General features: G+C 44.3%; 2 protein-coding genes across 8 annotated transcripts in view; both read left to right on the top strand.

Moving 5' to 3' along the window:
• MCOLN2 (mucolipin TRP cation channel 2) overlaps positions 1–8,749 on the top strand; it is a 33,839-nt gene extending 25,090 nt beyond the window's left edge. For 4 of the 7 annotated variants that reach the window (XM_054833413.1, XM_054833420.1, XM_054833417.1 and 1 more), the window contains one exon: positions 7,507–7,736. In XM_054833413.1, the coding sequence (XP_054689388.1) occupies positions 7,507–7,621 (115 nt within the window). In that variant the 3' untranslated portion in view covers positions 7,622–7,736. Of the gene's footprint in view, positions 1–1,122; positions 1,836–3,997 lie in introns of those variants that run through there. The other 3 variants (XM_054833414.1, XM_054833415.1, XM_054833418.1) reach the window with 3 other exon arrangements.
• On the top strand, positions 7,848–20,602 carry LPAR3 (lysophosphatidic acid receptor 3). The gene is made up of 3 exons (XM_054833422.1): positions 7,848–7,980; positions 10,679–11,436; positions 18,263–20,602. Exons 2-3 carry the CDS (start codon positions 10,701–10,703, stop codon positions 18,610–18,612), a joined length of 1,086 nt encoding a protein of 361 aa, XP_054689397.1. The 5' UTR covers positions 7,848–7,980; positions 10,679–10,700; the 3' UTR covers positions 18,613–20,602.
• The last annotated feature ends 1,383 nt before the right edge of the window (positions 20,603–21,985 follow it).

A 21,985-nucleotide genomic window follows, 5' to 3' on the forward strand; every position in this document is an offset into this window, starting at 1 on the left:
AAGCAGGGCAAGTCCTTAGGCTTGGATTTTTTTTTCTTTAAGCTCTTTAATTTTTTGCAGTGCTATCTGAGGTAGGATAGCACTTTGTGGAAGTACTTTCTGTTTTATGAACGGTGTGATGGGCTCATCAGCTTCTGAGGTCGAGTGCCTCTCTTACCTAAAGCAGGTGAGCTACATCCTATACCCTTGGCACCATGTGCCATGGGGCAGGAGCCCCTAAGCTCTGACTCAAGCTGCTGCTTTCCAGTTTAGTAGGACATGGAGTGTGGCCTGCCCAAGCCATTGATAGGTAAGTACTTTTTTGTGGAAGAATCCTTGGGGAACAAGGGAAAGTATTATCAACCAAAGAAATGTAGAAAATACTTATCCTTACTGATTTTGAGACTTAATTTCTATAATGGAATCATAAAGCTTTCTTGTCCAGTATTGATTTTTTTTTTCTTTTTTAAATTGTATGAGCTGCTTGCTAGCTAGGCTACTGCTTCAGCCCTACCATATTAGAGCAGGTCACTAATGTATTGTAGAAACCAATTTGTGTCTTCACCATCTCTTTGGTGATTTATCTTCTCTTGGAAAAAAAGGTAAGAGCCAGTTACTGGAGCTTCTCATTGGCTCTCTGTTCCATGGAGGTTAAACTTCACAGGAAATCTGGCATATGTTGACTCTTAATTTTGTTCATTAATACAGATTTGAATCCAGTTGCTGACTGATAGGCAGTCTCACTCCAGCTCCTAAGGAGATGATGCACAGTAATGGAAGCAGAACCAGCGCATAAGCTTTTGCAAAATCTTCTGAAAATAAGCTGTTACTTTTGTCTTGTTCCCTGGGAATAAGAAGCTTTTGCTAACTGCTTATAGGATTTAACAAAAGCAGACAAATGGATGGAAAGGCAGTGAGAAGGTGGCATTAGAAAGAAACAGGCAGAAGGGAGGAAAAGAGCTTTCTGAGCCATCTTCAAGGTGAGCATTCAAGTGCGGGGCACAGGGTGGATAAGAGTTTGGGGCTCTTATTTTGGGGTTTTCCATTGATGGATAAAACAGGAAAAAGCTGCTGGAGTGGAGACTGACATTTCTTATATAATGTTCTTGTGCAAGGCTCCACCTCGTCTTTAACGCTGTCTAGGTTTCATGCTGCAATCTTTACCAGGACTTCTGAGAAGTGGAGCAGAGACATTCTGCTGAGATTCTTTTGTCAGTTCTCCAGCTCTAAGCAGATCTGTGAGTAGCTCTGTACACCTTGGGTATGTGCCTGGTCTCAGGAAAGGATTCAGGTAGGTAGCAATGGGACAGACGCATCTGATCATGATCCTAAGATAAACTTGAACTTGTACCACCTTCTACACTTGTTTGGCTTGTCCTGCATGGCAAAGCTGTGCGTGCTAGGTTCTGCCCTCTGGAACTGACACAAGCCTCAAGGATTCTGTGTTGCTGTGTTGGGTGTGAGGGGGATCTTGTTTGCCTTTTATACCATGATTCAAAGAACAGCTGCAAGGAAGTGGTGCATATACCTGTCTGTACTGTCCTGAGCTGCTCATGGAAGTTATTGCTGGTTTTATTTGGGTTTTGCTTTTGTTTCCTAAAATGTGAGTGACGATGGACCTTCTAATGGGCTCTTCGGGCACCATGACCCTTTAGACTTCTGCCGCTCAGGCTTGCTTGAAGGTCTCGCTTGCTGCCTCGCCTCTGCCCGCACCTTGGAGCAGCACAACCTTCGCACCTGGGAGAAAACTGCGTCAAAATCCGCTTTTTTTGTGTGCTCCGGCGCGGGCCGCGGGGCAGGTGCGAAGCGGCCGAGCGTTGCCGGGGCCGGGCGGCGCCGGACGGGTTAACGCGGGGCGGGGAGCGGAGCGGAGCGGGCGGGTCTGCTCGGCGCGGCGGCGGCGCGGCGCTCCGGAGGCTGCCGGTGAGTGGGGCCGCGGGGGACGGGGCAGAGACCCCCGGCACCGACAGCGGGGCCGGGACGGTGGGGCGGGCGCGTCCCGGGGCCGGCTTGGCTAAGGGGCCGGTGGTGGAACACCTTTGTGGCGGACTTCAGTGAGCTTCGTGATGCCTTAACGGCTTTCCTCGCTGTCGGGCGGAACCAAACTTTCTGCGGTTTTGTTAAACTTGGTGTCACTTAGGCTGGAGTGCCCGTCGTGAGCTCCTGCCCCTTGCCAGCCGGCAGAAGGGCGAGTCGCTGCCCTCGGGCAGCCGGGATGCTTGCCGTGGTCCGACCGAGGCATAGCCCTGCTTTTAACGGAGGAGCTGCAGCTCTACCTCCTGCACACACGCCTCTGTATATAAATATATAATGCTTATATAGAAATGTTGATACTTCCTTCATGTATGCATGTGAATTTCTATATATTTGAAACTTCGCTTGCACATCTGTGGATTCGCGCGTGTATCGCGTCCTGCTGAGGCACTGGTAGTAAGTATATACCGCGGGCAGGGTTGGCACAGATTCTTTTATGACTTTTTTTATAAGGTATCATCTTAATCTATGCAATACTCTGAAAAATACAATGAAATTATCTTGCATTATATCTTTTGATTAGGTTTTTTTCCTTAAGGAAAAAAAGGAAACAAAATGCACTTTTGTACCTCTGTGTCTCCAGAGACCACGTAGGTAGGCCTGTTCTCCCCTCTGTAATATGAATCTAGAAAAAGATATTTTTTTGATACAGACGGGTAAGGTGCATTGCTGTAGCCTTGTTCTTTAAGCTGGTTTTTTGCATGCTCGTATGGCCTTCTAAGAGGCGTAGTTAAGAAGTACAACTCAAATACAGTTATGTGGTGAAAAATCTGATTTCACTTCTATCTGTGCACTGAAAATGAAGTGAAATTAAAACAAAAACCTCAAAACCAATTTGCACAATCAGTAAAGAAGCAGCAGCTCTTATCAGCACCTAAAGCTGAAAGATGTGTGGCGTTTTGCAGAATGCCAGACTATAGTTTCAGACAAGTTGGATTGACTGTATCCTTATCCTCCCGTGCTGTTATGACCGTTAACCATTTTGAAACATCCTCCAGCATAGTCTTTATGCTATCAGATAACAAAATAAAATCTCTGAAATCTAAGGTTTGACATTGTAGAAAATATCTTCCTCTTGGGTATTGAAGATTCACATACCTGGATTCTACTTTTAAGCCATTAGGTTCACTTCCATGTCTCTAGCAAGTATTTCTTGGAGCCCACCACTTCTACCAGTTCCACTGAAATGTTTGCTTGCAAACCAGGGCTCTGCATCTGTTAACGGATCAGATAAACTCAGTTGGCTTGTTTTAATCAGCAGTGGTGTGATTCAAGTCCTCATCAGCTATGTGCTGAAAAGGAACAATAAAAATTCACTTGGTTGTGACTGTGCTGAAATAGCCTATAATCACATTCTGTAGGTTTTGTGAAAGAAAGCTGTTTTGTAGAACTGTAAAATGGAGCTGATAGTGATCGATGAGCGGACCTGGAAGTTCTGCAGCAATGGAAAACTTAGTTTAGAAGCAGAACAGGTATTTTCTCCTAGGTATGTTTCACAATGTACAGGCTGTTTGAATGGCTTTTAAATACTTTAAATGCTCTGTTTCCGCGTTATAGGATGACCTGCCAGCTCCTTCCAGAACCACACTTAAAGGAGACTAAATGAAAGCTTTGCAGTGAAGTTTTTAGTTTGAACTCCATATATAGATTTAGTAAACCATAATTTCAGAAAGTCTTAAATTACTAAAGTCTGAAGTCTAAACTTGTGGTAACTAGCGAGTTACTTAGTATCTGTCCCTAACAACTTTCTGCAGTGGATCAGAGCTTTAAAAAGCAATTTAGTGCAGTAGAGCAGCTTTGTACTAAAGGGATTTCAGGAGCTGGAGCCTGAGCTTTGTAATGCCTTGGTGTAGGTGTCCCTGTATCTCTGCGCTTCACAGCTCAACTCCCCGTGCCAGCCTGCAGCAAATGGCAGAGGAACAGCACTGTTGCATACGTGCACAGGATGACACTTCACTGTCAGGGCACAGATTTTTTTTTTAAGCCTCTTATCAGTCTGTGTGTACAGAGCACTGTGGTCCGTGGCTGGCGGTACTACTTCCTCTCTCTGCAACTTAAATATTTAGTCTTGAGGTTCTACGGTTTTGGTAGGTTTAATGCTTTTCTTAAGACCCTTTGTTTGTACCATATAGCCTTGGTGTTTTATGCGGGATATATGATAAAAAATAAAACCTTAGATGTTTCCACCACTGATACGTCAAGAGTTGCCAAAGGATCATCTTGATTCCCTTCACCCCACTCCCTTCCCTTTTCAGTCCAAAAGATGATGCCATCAAAACGGACTATTACTGGAAATGACCAGAACCATGGTAGAAGTATGAGCACTGCTGTACTTTCCATCAAGTTAACTTTATGTAGATGAAGCAGGCTTGGAGTGGAAATGGATGTGGCACTCTGCTCTCCTTATTCTAAAAGACGTCGAAGACCAAGATAATGGGATGATGCTGGTTGTGCGTGCTTGATTTTTCAGCCAATTATCTGAAATTGGGGGTACTTAAGCTACAAAGAAAAAAATACAGCCAAACACAACCAGAAGTAGATTCTCTTGCTAATAAATAAGTTCTCTGGATTAAAAACTTATTCATTGAGCCTTATAGTTTTTTAATAGTAACTTTTTTCAAATTTGTAAAGCTGAATTTAAAAAATGGCTTTAAGGAACTGAGAATATACTTTTTCAAAGTGGACCATGTAGCATGCTGTTCAAAGTACAGGCTGTACCCACAGAATTTCATTAATAAACAAAATGTAAAACAGTTACTTCTGAGATAATTTGTCTCTGAAACCTGTTAAATGAATGTTGGCTTCCTTTGCATCCTCTAATAGTACCAGATAAAAAAGCTTTAGTTTAGATTGAGATATTTTGGCATAACTTTGTGTTCTTTCTGTGCTTCCTTTCAGTTTGTTTCTCTAAATTGGTTCACTTTTAATTAACTTTAATACTTAATTGATATTATAACAAAAATCAGAGTACTTACCTCACAAAACTCCTTACAGTTACATATTAACGTTTTTGGCCTCTGCTGTGTTACACACCCTTTTCTGCGCTGGTATTTCTTTCTAAGCTGAGGTAACCTGAATGGGTTTCTTGGGTTACCGTGCAATCATTTGGCTGTGTTTTCCTCCGTGGCCATACGTGTATGCAGGGTGTGGAGGGGAACAAGGAACCGATTCCTTCTGAACTGGTATGTATAGCTTGGCTGCCCAGCGCCCCGGCTTGCTTCTGCTGCCTGCGCCTTGCTCTTGGGAATGAGGCGAGAGCACGCTTTTCATAACAAGAAAAAGAAAAGCGGCACCGGTGGCTTATCCGGAAGCGGAGGAAGGGACAGAGGGTGCTCGTGTCTGGCTGCGGCACGGGGTGCGGGTGAGCAAGAGTGCTGCCGCGTAGTCTGCAAGCCTCCAGACACCCCTTTCGTGGAACTGCATCAAGGGCTGCTCGTTGGTTAAGTTTAAAAAGCCTAAGCAGTACGAGCAGATAGGTAATTGCTGCTGCTTAATACTTCTCTGCAGTAACAGTTTGAATGCAGAGAGTATTTCAAGTGACTTGCCTCCTTGCTCTGCCACCAATGCCTGTGATCAGTCAGCATGGTAAGCTCCGCTTTCTGAAGAGCGACTTTTGTAATAAGTTTTGAAATATAGAGATCTGTATTTAGTACCTTGTCTTTGCTAGTGGTCAAGGGGAGGCAGGGAGATGAAGTGCTCTGGCACAGGCTGGTGGCCTGCCCGCTTTGCAGGCTGAGCCTGGGCACAGCTCGCTCCTCTGTGCTGTCCCACGGACCTGCCCGGACTGTACCGGCTTCGCTGTCTCTCCTGTTCCAGGCCGTATCACTTTAGATGCTGAACCGCCCTGAATTCCTGCGTGGAAATCCCTGGGCCAGCTCAGGAAAAGCAGCAGTAACCCAGGCTGGGGTTCTGCCTGGGCAACCCTCCCTCGCCTCTGCCCCAGGGCTGGCTCTCAGTCCTGCTACAGCACCTCACCGCTACAGCTCTCCTCTAGGTTCAGCCCCGCTCTACGGACTTTGCAGTCTGGCTGCAGACTCGACTTGAATCCTCTCACAGTAGCTCCCTGTGCCAACCCCGTGCTTGTCCGCTCCCTCCCTGTTGCATTAAAACACAGGAGCAGGGCAGAAGCCATCAAAGTCCCCCAAACTGATGCCAACCCTTCAGTAAGGTCATGGCCGATGCGTTGAAACAGCTTGGTTTTTAATGGACAGGAAAGAGGCAGAAAACCAGCGGCGTGTGCCATGAATCCCATTATGGCTTGCAGGCTAAATTTTATAATGACCTTCTCATTAAAATACTGTTTGAGTTTTCCTTCAGAAATGTCTGCGTTAATAACAAGTAACTCAGAGCTGATTTACAGGCCAAATGTAACTTCGAATCAAAGTGACTTAAAAGGTGGTTTTAATCACAGTTTGAATGTGCAAAATCCTTGATTTAAATAACTGATATTAAATCTCTTTATAAATATACAGATTTTTAGTAACTTGCTTGAAGTAAACTAGATTGTAATTGAATAACAACTGTTAAAGCATGTTAGCTTGCAGTCAGCTGAAGCTTTTGCCCAAAACATTATCTATTTCACTAACTCTTTATTTAGGTAGCTAGTGTGATCCTAAATATTCATGCAAATTTTTTACTTTTAAGAATGTTGAAGAACACATTCTAACTGGATACAAGTTGTACTTAGAATAATTTAAAATTTATTCAAATATACTATCTGTAAGACAAACAGAGCTCAAGATGTGCTGGATTGGGAAGAATTTTTGATGTGTGCTTTTGCATTTGAAAGCAGTTTAACTCAACCAAATCCTTTGAGATTTTTGGAACAGATGATTTCTCCCACTCAAAGCTTATGTTTACTCAGAGCAGTAGAGGAAAACACACTTCACAGTCCATCAGTTTCTGATCTTTGTAGCCACTATTGACTGAACTGAAGTAATTAAATAGATTGAAATAAGGAAAAGAACCTTTTTGACAGGGGTATCCTTTTGGCGCTTGCAAAGTTTTGATGTATTTGCTTGCATGTGACTTGTGGCGGGCTAATAGCTCAACCCATCTGTGGAATATGCAATACGTGGTTTGTGCTGTCAAGCTTTTGGAGGTCTATATGGAGGGCTCTAAAATACCGAGTGGCATACAAGAGGTAAATGGAAATTCTTTGCTGTCCTTTCCCATAAAACCCAAGAAGTATTAAGCTCATGAGAGCCACTTTCAAAGCAAAAGACAATTCTTCATGAAGTGAGTAGCAGGACTCAGGACTCTCTGCAGACTCTGGAAGACTGTTGCCTTTATAAGGCTGGGCTGACTGGTTGAGCTGTTTATCTATTATTTCAGTTTCTATTATTTTTAAAATTTTGAACAATATTTTGCCTGAGTCTTCAAATTTGTGTGTACTTAAATACATCTAAAATATGTAATAGTTAAGGGTGTGGGGGGGATTTTTTCTTTTTAAGTTTAAACCTGCCCTGATATTCACCTCTGATTTGGCTGCAGAAGAGAAGACCTGGAGAATAAAGTCCTGCAATGTGTTAAACTGACATGCCAGGAAATATGGGATATCCGATCACACATCTCTCGTGTCTGGTGTGGACTGGGGCAGGACCACTGAGGATACAGCTGCATCGCCCTGTGACAGCTGCACAGCTCCCCTGAGGTGACACTAGTTCTGCTGGGAGGACTTAAAATAAAATGAAGGTGTGAAATAAACCACTGCCTGGAAGGACCCTGGTGTGACAAGTGCTTTTTGTACATGGGCTGGTACAGCCAAGTGCTACATCTCTGCTCTGAAGGACTGGGCTACAAACTTGCTCCTGTTCAGCTACTGCTTTGATGCAGCTTCCATTTGGACAACTCCAGAGCCTGCCCTGAGACCTCAGCTGGATGATTTTCTACTCCCTCCTACCTTATCTCAACACTTCAAGACACTTCTTCCAAAATCATTTGTCATTTGAGCTCTGCTGTGTGACAGTGAGTGTTTGTAGTGTGATTATTCTGGTGGAGAATTACGGATGTATGGCTTATATTTTTTTTTTGGGTACTACTTCAAATGAGGATGGGCTCTCAATAAGCTGAAGTACTGAGAATAAGTTCATAATTGATATTTCAGATTTCTTTAAGCTTGCTCTCCAGATGAGATGCAAAAAGTATCTGCAGATCTCTTTACTCTCCTGTCACTGCAAGTAAGAGATTCATTTCTTGCGATGATTACACAGTGAGATACAACATGTTCAGAAAACCTTCCCTGTAATTTTCACAGATTTTTTTTTTTTCTTCCTACCATTCTTGCCCAAAATGCTGCTTCTATTTGCAGGCGTTTGGGCTGTTCTGTAAAAGCTTCATGTCAAGCTCAGCAAAGTCCTTTACTGCCTTGGTGGGTAAGAGCAGAGCCACCTTGTCTGGGCAGCGTTGCCAGCACTCAGCTGCTTGAGTCACTGTTGTCTGCAGCTCCTCGGGGATTTCTGGGCACTTACAGACTTGATTTGACTTTTGACTACTTCCTAGGTGAGGATGGGGAATGTACTGACTGCCCAACCCTACCATATTGCCCTGGACGGGGAGCGGCAGGCATCGAATTCTGGTTGACTCCTTAGGGTGGGTCTGAGTGGCTGAGGCTTTCTTATTTTTAGGTGAAGGGATGCTCGGTAATATTTCAGCACAAAGTATGATTTACTTGTTTCCTTCCTCTTCTTGTCCTTAAGTAATTGTTCTTAGTCCTGACTGTGTACTTGAATTTGATGCTTTAAGTAACACATTCTTTTATAAAAGAAGTGGCTGCCTAGGTTCTTGAGGGTAATAAAATGGACAACAATGTCAAGTGGCCTGCTTTCACGTGGACTACCAGTTGTAGGGTGGGAACCAAAAGGAAAAAGCTAAGGAGCTAGTTCAGAAAAATGATACATTAAAAAGAACCCATAAAATCACTTTGAAAATATTAATCATGGAATAGTGCAAGTTGATTTAAAATTAGGTCATACAAATATTGCATGAGAGAAATAAGTAGCATAATTTAAATGACAGAAAATGAACCTTTTTATCTTAAAACTTAGAAGGAACCTTTAATATAAATGTGGCTTGTTAGCCACCCTGCTGGGGATTGCTTAAATTGCTTCTCAGTCCCTGGAGAGATGAGATGTAGCTGTTAAGTAACCACAGGGTAATAATAGACTGAGTGAACCTGATCTTTATCTGTGATCAGTTTTTAGCTGCAGAGGTGAAAAGCATATGCTTTTTTTGTATCTTTCTGCCTGTAACCACTTCTAGGTTTTTTTTCTTCCTTTTCAGCCCCCCTCAGTCTATCACCCTGCCACTCGTGACAGCCTGAGGCTCGCAGGGAGGTTTACAAAAGCTGTTAGTGCTGCTGCCTCTCCTGCAGCTTTGTGTGCTGATACTTCCTCCTCTCTGTAGAGCCAGGCACAGGTTTGCTATTCTGTATAAATCTAACGTGATTAGGATCTTGTGCAATGGCTGGGTTCCTAGGTTTTGCTAAAACTGTACAATATTGGTTAATGAAGTCATTGTTAAAACCCTTATTCAGACAGTGACAGCGAACATGAGGGCTAGTGACCATCAGACGCAAACTTGCCCTACTAGGCAGTGAGACCCTGCGCAGGGTCTGGTCCCCACCAGTAATTGCTGTCGGATCTGCAGTCTGTGTAAATTATTTCAAGTTTGGTTTGGTTCGTAATAAAGGCAGTAAAATTGCCAAGGCAGCTGACGTGGACCTCACTGGAGTGTGATGTCATCTGGAACACAGACTCCCCCTTCCATCATGTTTAATAGCCCTGTGTCCAAAATAGTGCTGAGTGGGTACAGGAAAAAACCCCAGCCCCACGGCTGTTGCTGGGGCTTGCTTTATCCTGTGGTTGGGTGGGGAACAGTGTTTTGGTTTTGAAGATAATTGGGCTGTGTGGCGCTCACAGGGCTCCGGGTTGACAGCCCAATAAAATAATCTCTGGCTTTAGAGTAGCCAAATATGTAGAATATATTTTAACCTTTTCAGCATATTTACTTAGATTCTGTAGCAGTAAATAACAGGCATGTGCTCAGAATATATATGCCTGTAGCATCTTATATACATACATTTTTACATTTATTAATATATAATTGAAAAACCAAAAAATATTTTTCCAGTAATAGGCTGCTTATTGCTTAGTCAGTAAAATGGAAGAGTTATGATTTATGCTTGCCTGTCCTGACTGGATACACTGAGAAATGGAAATAATGATGGGGCTGTGGCTCAAACATGGGATTTCACAGCAAGAATGGCTTGGCTGTTGCTCAGATTTTCTTTGTGACCTCTAGAAAGTCACTTTTAACCTGTTAACTTCCACTTTGTTGCCTGTACAGTGTGATTGCTAGTGCAAAGGGACTGTGCTGGGGTTTTGTAAGCAGGTAAGTCTTTTAAAAATTGCTGATTCATCCAGGCATCAGGCACTGCAGTCCTCTAGTGGATAGAATGTCATCTTCTGCATTAACTCTGTAAAATATGAATTTGTTTTACTTAAGGCCTCCAAACGTATACCTTCTCATGTGCCTGTCCCATCCTCCTCCCCCCCTTCCCCCCCCCCCCCCCCCAAAAAAAAAAGCTGTTAGGTACGGTGATTGAAGCAAGGACCAATAGTTAATTTTTAATCCTTCTTTCTTTTTTCCCTTCCACCCTTCCTAGGATGCAGGGGCTTTAATCCAGGATGAACGAATGCTACTATGATAAGCGCATGGACTTTTTCTATAACAAGACAAACACTGACACAGTCGATGAGTGGACAGGGCCAAAGCTTATTGTTGTTCTGTGTTTTGGGACTTTTTTCTGCCTCTTCATTTTCATTTCAAATTCATTGGTCATAGCAGCTGTGGTCAAGAACAAAAGGTTTCATTTTCCCTTTTACTATCTCCTGGCCAACTTAGCTGCTGCAGACTTTTTTGCTGGAATTGCCTATGTCTTCTTGATGTTCAACACTGGCCCAGTGTCTAAGACATTAACTGTTAACCGCTGGTTTTTGCGTCAGGGTCTTCTGGACACCAGCCTGACAGCCTCCCTGGTGAATCTCCTCGTCATAGCTGTTGAGCGGCACATGTCGATAATGCGGATGAAGATCCACAGCAATCTCACGAAGAAGAGAGTCACCTTTTTAATTATATCAATTTGGGCCATTGCTATTTTCATGGGCGCTGTTCCCACCCTGGGTTGGAACTGCCTCTGTGACATTACTGCCTGCTCATCCCTGGCACCTATTTACAGCAGAAGTTACCTGGTGTTCTGGAGTGTCTTAAACCTAGTTGTCTTCTTCATTATGGTGGTAGTTTACATAAGAATCTACATGTACGTCCAGAGGAAAACTAATGTCTTGTCGTCACACACTAGTGGATCCATTAGCCGTAGGAGAACCCCTGTGAAGCTTATGAAGACTGTCATGACTCTCTTAGGTAAGAGAATATAAACCATGGTGTGCAAGGCTGGCAGTGCCAATCAGTGGGGTTGTGTTGTTTGTTGTGGTTTGGTTTTTTTTTAAACAAAACAAAAAACCCCAACCCTCTAAACCAAACCAAAAAACCTTCACCGAACTTTTAAGTGCTGGAGGCATTTAGATTTCTGTCTGCTTTAGATAGTGAAGTAAGTGTTGCACCACGCCGAAATGCAAAATAGGGGACTGGTCAACACACAGAAGAAAAGCGTCTCTATTGTGTAGGCAGCTTGTTACAAAGCACAAATTCTATACTGGGTTTTTTTGGGGGTGGGGAGGGGATACAAAATCACTGTGGAGGAAGGCTTGAAGATTCACAACTACCTAGCAGAACATTTTCAAAATAATGTTCTTTAATATCTGCACAAGGCCATGAATCCTATGACTGGATGTGGATAGTTTTCTTTGCACTTCTTCCTCTTGGTTGTTTATTAAACATACTAAATCCTTCCCCCTGGAAATACACTTTTTCTGGGTAAAGGAGAGGGTGCCTGGTGGGCCTGTGACTTTGACAGAAATTTGCTTTGCAAGGGGAGAATTCACCTTCATTCTATGAAGGCTTCATAGTGCAAAATACTTTCAGATGATGACACAATATGGCCTTGGAGCTCTAGATCATAACATGAGATTTGACCTGGATTCTGCCCTAGAGACACTGCGGATGTTTGGGCAGCTCAGATCACTTCATCAGCTAGTTGTGATGTAGCTGCTCGTTAAATTAGAGACACACAGAGCGGAGATGCACAGAGCGGATGATTAATCATTAGAACAAAATGCTGTCTGTAGCAGCCAGTTTTCCTCAGGAAGACCTGAAACTGAGCAAGATACTTTCTGGAAGCCAGGCATAACGTGAACGTGGCTTGTGCAGCTCACTGTGGGTGGAACTTAGGGGACACTGGGACACTTGGGAAGCTGAGCTTGGGTGGTGGGGGACTCTACATCCACAAATACGGCTTTACAACTCTGACAACTCTTCCGATGTATGAGCCAGCACAAGAAAGCTGGAGCCTTTGGGAAAGCTGGAGTCCGCGTATATGTGGGACGCAGTTGTGTAGTACTAGAGACCTCTGGGAAAAAAGTGTCACTCTTCATATGGAGGTAGGAGTTGCCAGGTAAGAAGTTCAGACTGAGGACACTTTCTTCCCCTTGCAGTCTATGGATGCTGTTTGCACAGTCTGGTATCTGGTTCTTGTGGTGTTTTAGGAGGTTTTTTTGTTTGTTTGGGTTTTTTCTTTTTTTTTCTTTTTTTCCTGAACTAATAGTGCAGTAGTACACAACACCTTTGTCTACCAAATGATGTTTTAAAATGCTTTAGAGCTGGGATCAGTTAAACTTTACAGTGCCTGGCCTTGGACTGGTGGTTCAAGCAAGTGCAAAGTTCTCGCTTATACTCCTGTGTCTTCTGAAATTGGCTTGTCCACTGCCAGAGCCCTTCCCTTCTAAATCCCTCCCTGGTTGTCCTTCCCTTTTTTCCCCTTGGTTTTATAGCACCTATAGAGAGACAATGTGGTGGTTGTTCCTGTCCCCTCCTTGACTCACAGGGGCAACATTTGATCTTCTGCCCCGCCTGCAGCTCTCGTGCAGTGGAACCTAAACCATCCACTTGGAAGGAGAAAATCCTGCAGAAAAACTCTGAATTGCTCCAGATATCATCCCACCCGAATGCATAAGCTTTGGGTAGACTGTTAGTTAATTGCTGCATTGGAAAGAGACAAAAAGCAAAGCACTTTAAAAGAGCAATTCTCTGAGCAGTTCTATTGAAGGCAGAACTGCAGGCTGCTTTCTGGGATGTCACATAAAAATAAATCATCATGCCTAGCCTTGTCTAATTGATATCTATATTCATATAGTTAATATTGCTTTGGGTTTGTATAAGCCAAAGTTGGAGGGTGCTGAGTGAGTTCGGAACAACGCCGTGAGCTCCCAGTGCCACCCGTGTGCGTTTGCAGGCCAGAGCAGAGGGGTGGCCTGCGCCCCGGGGAGGATGCCCGCCCGGCCGATGTGGGAGCTGGAAGGACGGCCGCGGTGGCTACCATCTGCCAATCCCTCCTGGCCCTTTAGCCTGGGGCAGGTCTGCCGTGCTCATCACAGCCGTGCTGCTGTGTGGAAGTATACCCCACTTTAAACATAACTTTCAACTTACTCTTTCTTTTACTAGGGAGAGGGGCCTTAGGACTATGGGTTGGTTTGAAGACCAGCGTGAGCTTTCTCTCACTCGCAGAATATGACTCTCCAGCCACCAGGTTAAACTATAATTCAGGCAAAGCGTTTAATCATATTGTATGCTGGGACAGGGAAACTTAGAAAGCCTGAGTGCTACTTTAGAGATCATAATTTTGTATATTTACTTCGTCAGTCAGAAACAAAACCCACACAGAGCCTGCTTCCAAAGAAGTCGAATTAGTGTGTCTGCTGCTGGATGCAAGATCTACCCCAAACTCCTTGTGTCAGAGGAAGTGTATCTTGGCATGTTCCTTCATATCAATTCTCCAAATTTTGACTTCGAGAGGCTTTTTATAAATGGTTATTTGTAAGAATGCGAATTTATTTTTTAAAACAGTTTGAAATGTGCATTTCTGGCCAAGTCATTCAAGCATACCATGCAAAATGTATTAGAAACTGAATAGCATATTTTCTGGGCTTTCCAATTACCAAAAAAGTCACCAAGTGACCAAAGTGATTCTTCCAAAATTCTGCTTACATCCGCTGATGCAACAACCTACAGCTATACACTGGACGTGGATTTTGCCTGAGGCAGTTATTTTTAATGGCTTGTTTCAAAACATCTGAAAATGCTTCCTTTGAAGCATGTCCTCTCTGGGCGTTGTCATCTTGTGGTCCTACAGCTAAGAGTTGGGGGAATCTGGGTTTCAATGTGACTTCATGGATTCATGGTGATCACAGCTGCAGATGGCTCTTTGGGCTTGGATGGCCCCTTCCAGAGGCCAGGACTCAGGTCCGTGTCACCTGCCTTTTTCTACCATAACCCCTAAAATGGTCCATCACAGGATAGGAGCAAGGCTTTCCCTTTGACGTGCTACGCTGTAGGAAGTTACCTGGTTGAATCTGGAAGATGTGAAACCTAGCAAAAGGGGCGAAAGTCCTCTTAGGCTGACCTTGTGGCATAGTCCTAGCTAAGCCTGTGACTGTAGCTTTGAAGAAGGGTGGCTGCAGGTGTGCGGGTACGTGATTTTCAGGTGGTGCGTATGTGGTAGCTCATCTGAACTTGGCAGTGAGATTCCTGCTGAAATAGCAGCTTTGGGGCAGATGATTTTCAGTTTCAGTGAATTTATAGTTTAATTGGTAACTTGCTGTTTTAACTTGGGCGCTCATGTGGCAAAGGCAACTGGAAGCTACTGCACTTTTTTTTTTTTCTTTTTCTCAGTGCTGGTATGCTCAGGGACAGCTTTGATGTGCAAAGTTTTGTGATGTGATGCTGCTGAAGCATCAGTAGTGCTTCCGGGTACACAGGAATTAATTTTCAAGCAGAGATGATGTAATCTACAAGAAAAGCCATTATTAAATCCAATGGAAAATCCTAAAACTAACCTTGAGGCATTGTGCCACCTGATCTCCCGTAACCCAGAGGGAAGAAAGACTCAGAGCTGTTCTTTTGATCCATGTTGCAGCCAGGCTATATTTCATGTCACTCCTGTGAACTTTAGAGAGTACCAGAAACTAAATTCTTTTTGGAGTGTGGCACTTTGTCAGGGAGAGGAGCTCCTATGGGATAAAAAGTCTGCCAACAGGAGAAATCACCAAAGGGCCAAGACAAAGGTCTATATTTATGCTTAACCATGGTTCCCTCTGAAAGCTCTGTGGTAAAAATAGCAAAATCCAAGCACGGCTGTGAGTCTGAGCCATGCCCCGCTTTCATCTCTGCGGTGCTAAGAGCAGGGTGTGAATCGCTTGTCTTGTCTCTATACACAGCAAAGTGTATTTTTGATGGAGTCAGAGGACCAGCCCCATGAAAGCATTAGCCAGTAAGTCCGACGCTGTCACTGTGTTGCCCCCCGTCCTTGTCTTCAGTCGCGGGGCATGGGAAACGTGCAGAGAGATGTCTGCAGATGTCTCTCATCTTCCCTTACTTTTGCCACTGATACTTTTTAGGGTTTTGCCTGTATAGTTAGATAGGGATGTACCCTAGGAGTTCATGGACTGATCCTGCCTGCAATCTTGGGGCTTTGAAGGAGAGATTTCTGTGTCTTCTGTTAAATAGGGCTTTGGGGTCTGGTTCCTCTCCTGCTGACTTCCATGAAAGCAGGGTTGGACCTTGCATGCTTTGTGGTACAAGTGGTCAAAATGCTTTTGGTGCTTGTTCTAAGGAGGGTTTGTTACCATCGGAATTTCCACATGGAGCTGATGTGCTGGCGACTTTGCCAGTGACCCTTGGTGGCTAGCAAATACTCTCTGTCCAAATACTTACCGAGACACTCAGCTAGACACAGTATTGTTGTCTGGGTGGTCTGGTTCCAGTGCTTGTTAAAACGGATGGGATTTGCTGGGGAACCCCAGAGCAGTGAATCAGTACAGTGTTTTCACCATTGTAGACTGTGAGAGTTGGTGTCACAACTGCTTACTCAGCACGCTGGAGCCGAACCAGTGCGTAGTATAGAGATTGACCAGAGAAAACAAGTGTTGTGGTAGCAGCTTGCAGCTCCTGATGCCAGTGGGCAATGGAGGAATGTTACTGATGTTAACCAGTATCTCAAAACTAACACCATGAAATTAGTACTTAGCATCACAATAATCTCGGTACAGCAGAGTAGAAAAGGCAGTTTCTGAAGGAGACGGTCTCTTGCCTTTGTTCTGCACAATACTGTCTGGAACATAGTAAATCAGTTGGTTGAGTTGTGTCTGAACTCCAGGAACGCAGATGTGCAGAAAGATGTGTGGTACCTTGTTCTGGATATGTTTTTCAGCAATCCTAACGCTCACTAAATGGTGTGAGTTCACTTTATAAGCCATTGTGGCCTGCCCATCAGATGGGCACAGTGTCCATTAAACTCCTTGATGGGGAGAAGTGTCCAGCGCTGCTGAAACCAGCCCGTGTGCACCGCGCAGCTGACGGGATGCCTGAGGTGCTGCAGAGTGCTGGGTCCTGCCACGGGCCAGGCTGCCCTCTCGCTGCTCCCTTCAGACATGGGAAAACCAGAGGCTTTAAAAAAAAAAAAAAAGAGCTGGACTTGCTTTCCCTACCAAAATTTGTTGAACACCTACCAACACCCCCAGGAGAGCTTTTTAGCATGTAGCTGCTATCATCCTTATTTGTTTGATTATTTTTTTCTAAGCTCAAAAAAGGGGAAACTCTGTTGTAATAAATGATTGGAATTTCCTCAGTACATTGTTCAAACTGTGACTGTTGTGCAGAGTTGTAATTTTCTATTTCTGTATGTCAGACAGCAATTGTGGCTTGTGCTAAGTTAGTATTATCATGCACATGGCTGCTCCTTCCTTGGGCTGAAGGCGAGGGACGACAGGCTGCGGTGCCGGGGGGGCAGGGGGGCAGCTGGAGCAGTTCAGGGCCCCTCCCAAGCTCATGGCCGAGGGCCGCGTTCGGTCATGATGTTTGCCCTGCCCGCACCCCGGCCTTTGTGGTGGGGGTGTGCAGTAACGTGGGAAGATGCAAACGCAATATTGAACTTCCTTCTAAGCTGTGGTTTTTATGCTTTCTTTGTGTTGTCTTCACTGTCTAAAATCTCTTCTCCCTTATTTCCTCCCCCCCTCTTTTATTTTTTTGAGGGGCTGGTAGGAGGGGAGCGTGTTGTCCTACTTTGCCTCTTTCACCTTTTATCATCACTTTGTGTCTCGCTTCTTCCTCACAGGGGCTGTTGTCACTCCTGCCTCCCCGCTGAAACGCGAGGAGAACCCCGCTGCTCCTGGGCTTGTCCTGCCCTTTCTTGCTACCTTTTAGGGAAATGCCTCTCTTGCGGAGTTTTCTTGTTCCCCCATCACTGCTCTCGTACTTCCTTGTCCTTTTTGTCGTCTTTTTGCTTTTATTCTGTTGATTGCTTCGATTCTTTGCCCTGACTGCTACATTTTTTGTTCATCTTTGCTATCTCATCTATTTTGTTTCTTTCTCTCTCTTCATTTACAACTGAATTTGTTTCCTGGACCCAAGTTGTTGGGTCTCCAGTACCTAGCGCATGCAGCCCAGGAGGGAGCAGAGGAGAGAGGTGGGCTGCTGCTCCAGCCGGGGAGCCGGCAGTGCTGGTGTGTCGCAGACAACGGTGTGCATCCTACAGTAGCTGCGGGGTTTCCAGCCAGGACGTGTTTAAATTATGTGACCCTTGTTCTATGAGTTGGGCAGCGTGCCCATAGCTTTGCAGAGTCAGCTGTAGTGTGATAGAAGACGCATCTTTTCTTTGGATCATCTCGCGGCAGTGGTGGAAGCGGACCACCTGGTATCTTCTCCTCCGGCATACGAGAGAGATGGAGAGAGGAAGTCTGCGCTCAAAGTGCCAATTCTCTGCTTGTTAATGGTCTAGAGCTCTTGTTTATTTACCAGCGTGGGCAAATCGCTGTTGTGATGACCTTTCCCCACTTGTGTTTGAGCTGATGCTGTCAGCAGCTGGATTCTTGCTCTCTGCAGACTTCTGAGAGCTGCCCTGCCTCATGCTCAGAGAAGCTGTAGTAGATACAATTTTGCTATTGTCATTAGAATTGTCCTCTCCTGCTTTTATCTTTTTTGTGTAGAATTTTGATGAACCCAATAATCTTGTAAGATGCAAAAAATCCCCAAGCCTTTAGCAGTTTGAAGTATCTTTGTTTGTCATCTTTATTTCTAGGTGCTTTTGTTGTCTGCTGGACCCCTGGCCTGGTTGTCTTACTGCTTGATGGTCTGAACTGCACCTACTGTGGGATTCAGAATGTTAAAAGGTGGTTTCTTCTCCTGGCCCTGTTGAACTCTGTCATGAATCCAATAATTTATTCATACAAAGATGATGAGATGTGGGGTACCATGAAAAGGATGATTTGCTGCTCCTCTGAGGATAAGAGCCAGGAGAGGCGCTCGTCGCGGATCCCCTCGACAGTTCTCTGCAGGAGCACAGATACCTCAGGGCACTACATTGAAGATGGCATTATTCAAGGGACAATTTGTGGAAAAGGAGATCTTGGTGACAAAGGAAACTCCTAAGCTATTCAAGGGACTGACTTGGCTGCAAAAGGAGAGGGGGAAGGGAGAGGTTTTGCAAGAGAAGATTGACTGGCAAAGCGAGTAAACAATATATCCACTTCGTTCCAGAGCCTAAACTCCAGTGTTAACAAAAGTTATTATAAATAATTGCCTGATGGAAAAACACTTTGTAATGAAGAAAACTTTCTGTGCTGCTGTCTTTCTTCTTTTTTTTTTTTTTTTTTCATTTAAGTACATGAAATTGTTTTTTTGTATGAATGGAATAAATACAACTCAGAGACTTTTTGTGCATGGAAACAAAAATGTGAGCAATATAGTGAGACCCTTCTTAAGCTCCGACAGAGAGAATAAACCTGCCTTACTGTGCAGGCTTGGCATTCATTGAGTATTTGTGCTTTGAACAGTTTCTGTGCATCTTGAGGAGAATCGTAGGCTTGGTTGGACAGAATTGTGACCTGTTTTCTTGGTTTATGAAGTTCATGAAATAGTTCATACTTACCTTCTCTCTTCCTCCTCCTTATCTTGCTTTCAAAATAGGTAGTTTGATACTCTTTTAAAGCCATGCCAGAAACCTGGCTGTGATGGGAAGCCCAGGCCAGAGACCAGTGTGCCAGTATGTCCCACTGTGGATTGTCAGGATCTGAGAGTACAAGAAGCACAAAAGCCATTATTACTTCCACAGGGGGGTAAATGCTGCAAGGAGATACATCGCACTCTCTGCTGCTCTTGTGTAGGTGGATGTTGAGGGTGGGTTAACAGAAGAACAGCGTGGCTGTGTTCATTATGCTCATTGCTTACTTCCCCAGATAATGTCACACAGGTGTGCTCACCCCTCCCTAACTGCTGTGCCACTGAGAGAAAGCAAATCCAAAATTCTGTTTTAAGACAGTGAACTCTTAAGGGAAGTTGAAAAATATATATATACAGGTTCAATGAAGCTATTTATAATAGAAATTAATTTACAGGAAAAAAGCCTGAAACTAACCTAAACCCCTGCAAGACTACAGTATGCATTGATTGTCTGACCTTGTCTGGACCACATCTAACCTCTGATTTGCAAGCAGATCTTACTGAAAGGTACTTGAGGAAGAGGCCATGAAACAGCAAGCAATGAAGGGCTCTCAGCATTGTGACTAATCAAGTCTAGTGTCGATGCTGCCACAGCCCAAAAAGCTCAAGTTTTGACTTATGGAGTATGCGCTAATGGAGGATCCAGCAATTTAAAGCTCTAGGGTGAAGTTTTTAAATTTCAACTTTTAAATTAAAAATTGGAACGTAGATTTGTCAGTACTCTAAAAACCTGGCTCCTGCTGTCTGGTTTCAACAGCAGTGAGCTCCCTGCTACCCATCTTAATTTCAAGAGGCATTACCTGTGTCATGTCCTACAGAACATCTGATCCCTGGTATTAAAGCAGGTGACCGTGACCAGAGGTCACTTTGGAAAGTTTTGGAAGTTTTGACCACTTGGGATTGTTGGAGAACAGCACCAAGAGCATATTGTACGAGCCTGAAAGATAAAGATCAGCTGCGGTTTGGGCAAGTTCTTCCCTTGGTGCCGCTTGCACGTGGATATCTGGACTGTGTTGGTCAAAGCAGAACCAGCACTTGGCTCAAAGGCCCAGCTGCAGTTTTGCAGAAGGCGCGGGGGGATTTCGCAGCAGGCCTTAGCCGATGAACGCAGCAGCCCTTGTTCAGAGAGCTCTCCCGAGCCACAAGTTACCTTGTAGGGATATGGCCTAACACTTTCAGGTAAATGCTGTATTTATAAGTGATGCTGGAAAGGTTTACACGTGTTTTTTGCCATTACTGTGCAATGTTCTTGTGCAAATACTACTTCGTTAGTTTGGTGTTTTGAAAAGTATGTAAAGTGGTGCTTTCTAGAGCCGGCGGCATTGCAAAGGCATAGCACGCAAGCGTTCCTGTCCCTACAGCTACCTGCAGTGCACGGTTTGTGTTAACTAGGCTGAAGCTCCGTATACAAAACAGAAAATAAAATGCTACTTCAAAATAAAATACTTGTTTTGTTTCCTGCTTGGATGGTGCCTGAGCATTACCTGGCACTGCAGTCCGTGGTAAATGGCTGCTGTTACTCGTTTCCACAGATCCATCCCAGCCAAAACTCATCAGACTGCAGATAAAAATGAAGATGGGGAAACTTTGTTTCATATTACCACAGGGAGCTGGGTGGGTGTTAATAAAATTTTCATGTTTACTAGCAGTACCAGGCAGTGCAATCCTTGGTTGAATCAGGCCCTGAAGAGAGCTTGTATGAGGAGCTGGAACATCTGCAGCAGTGGAGAAAACACTCGGTCTCTCTTACCGAGCTTGGGATTCGGGCTGCAAAATAACTGCATGGGGATGACTTTTGCAGGTAGGTAGGAAAAGATGACTCCTGTAAAGGTAAAGGGCTGCATTGTTTGTAGAGCACCTCAGACCGTGGACTCCTGGTCTGGGTTAAGATCTGAGAGGTATTATCAATCATTCTGCTCCAAGTAAGTGGGAGGATTTGAGGTCTGCACTCATATTCTTTCTGTTGTCTCATTTAACAGAAAATAAACCCCAAACAAACCACCACCATCCCCTCCCCAAAAGCTTGCAAACTGCTGCTCTGTGAATGGTATTATTTGCAGTGTCATGCCCTCTATTTTGCCATGATGCTTCCTGCAGAGCTGCTACCTCATTGTCTACTACTGTAAACTACAACGTGACATGACTGGAACAGGAAACTGATCTTGCATCAGACTTTCCTACAAACTGCTGCAGCAGAGACTGTATAATGTTTCCGATGTCAAACTGTCTAAACATCCAGCTACTCATGTAGTGAGGAATTTCTTTTTAACTCCATAAACATTTATCAGAATAGTTTGTCTCAAGGAAAACATTAAAGGACTATTTGTACTTGAGTAAAAAAGAAAAAAAGGCAGTCGGTGGAGGCAAGTTTCCCAGGGTTTCCCTGTTGCCTTTTTCACTAATATCCCAGAATAACAGATACCAATATCTGTTGACTTTGCACGTGCCTGCTCTTATTTATGTATGGCAGCGCACTGATGTGCGAGAGGAAATCCATTCTTATGGGGCAGGCTTTAGGGTGAACACCCACAGAAACCCGAACACGTTAATTCTCAGGAGGCAGAGGAAGGCAAGGGTAGAGCTGCCATTAGATCAGATAGTTGTAAGGTTTGGTGTGTTACTGGTGATGCTGGAGGCCTTCCTGGGTCTGAGAGCCTTGAGAGCTGCTGCATTGCAGTAAGTAGCAAGCAAATACTTCTAATACAATATCTTTATGGCAATTATGGTTTGAAAAGCTTTGTGATATTCTCTTTTTTCCCCTTTCCGGCTGCTTGTCTCCCAAACCAAAGCAGCTCTTCCAGTT

The sequence above is a fragment of the Grus americana genome, chromosome 8 (genome assembly GCF_028858705.1).
Source record: "Grus americana isolate bGruAme1 chromosome 8, bGruAme1.mat, whole genome shotgun sequence".
NCBI classification, from domain to species: Eukaryota; Metazoa; Chordata; class Aves; order Gruiformes; family Gruidae; genus Grus; species Grus americana.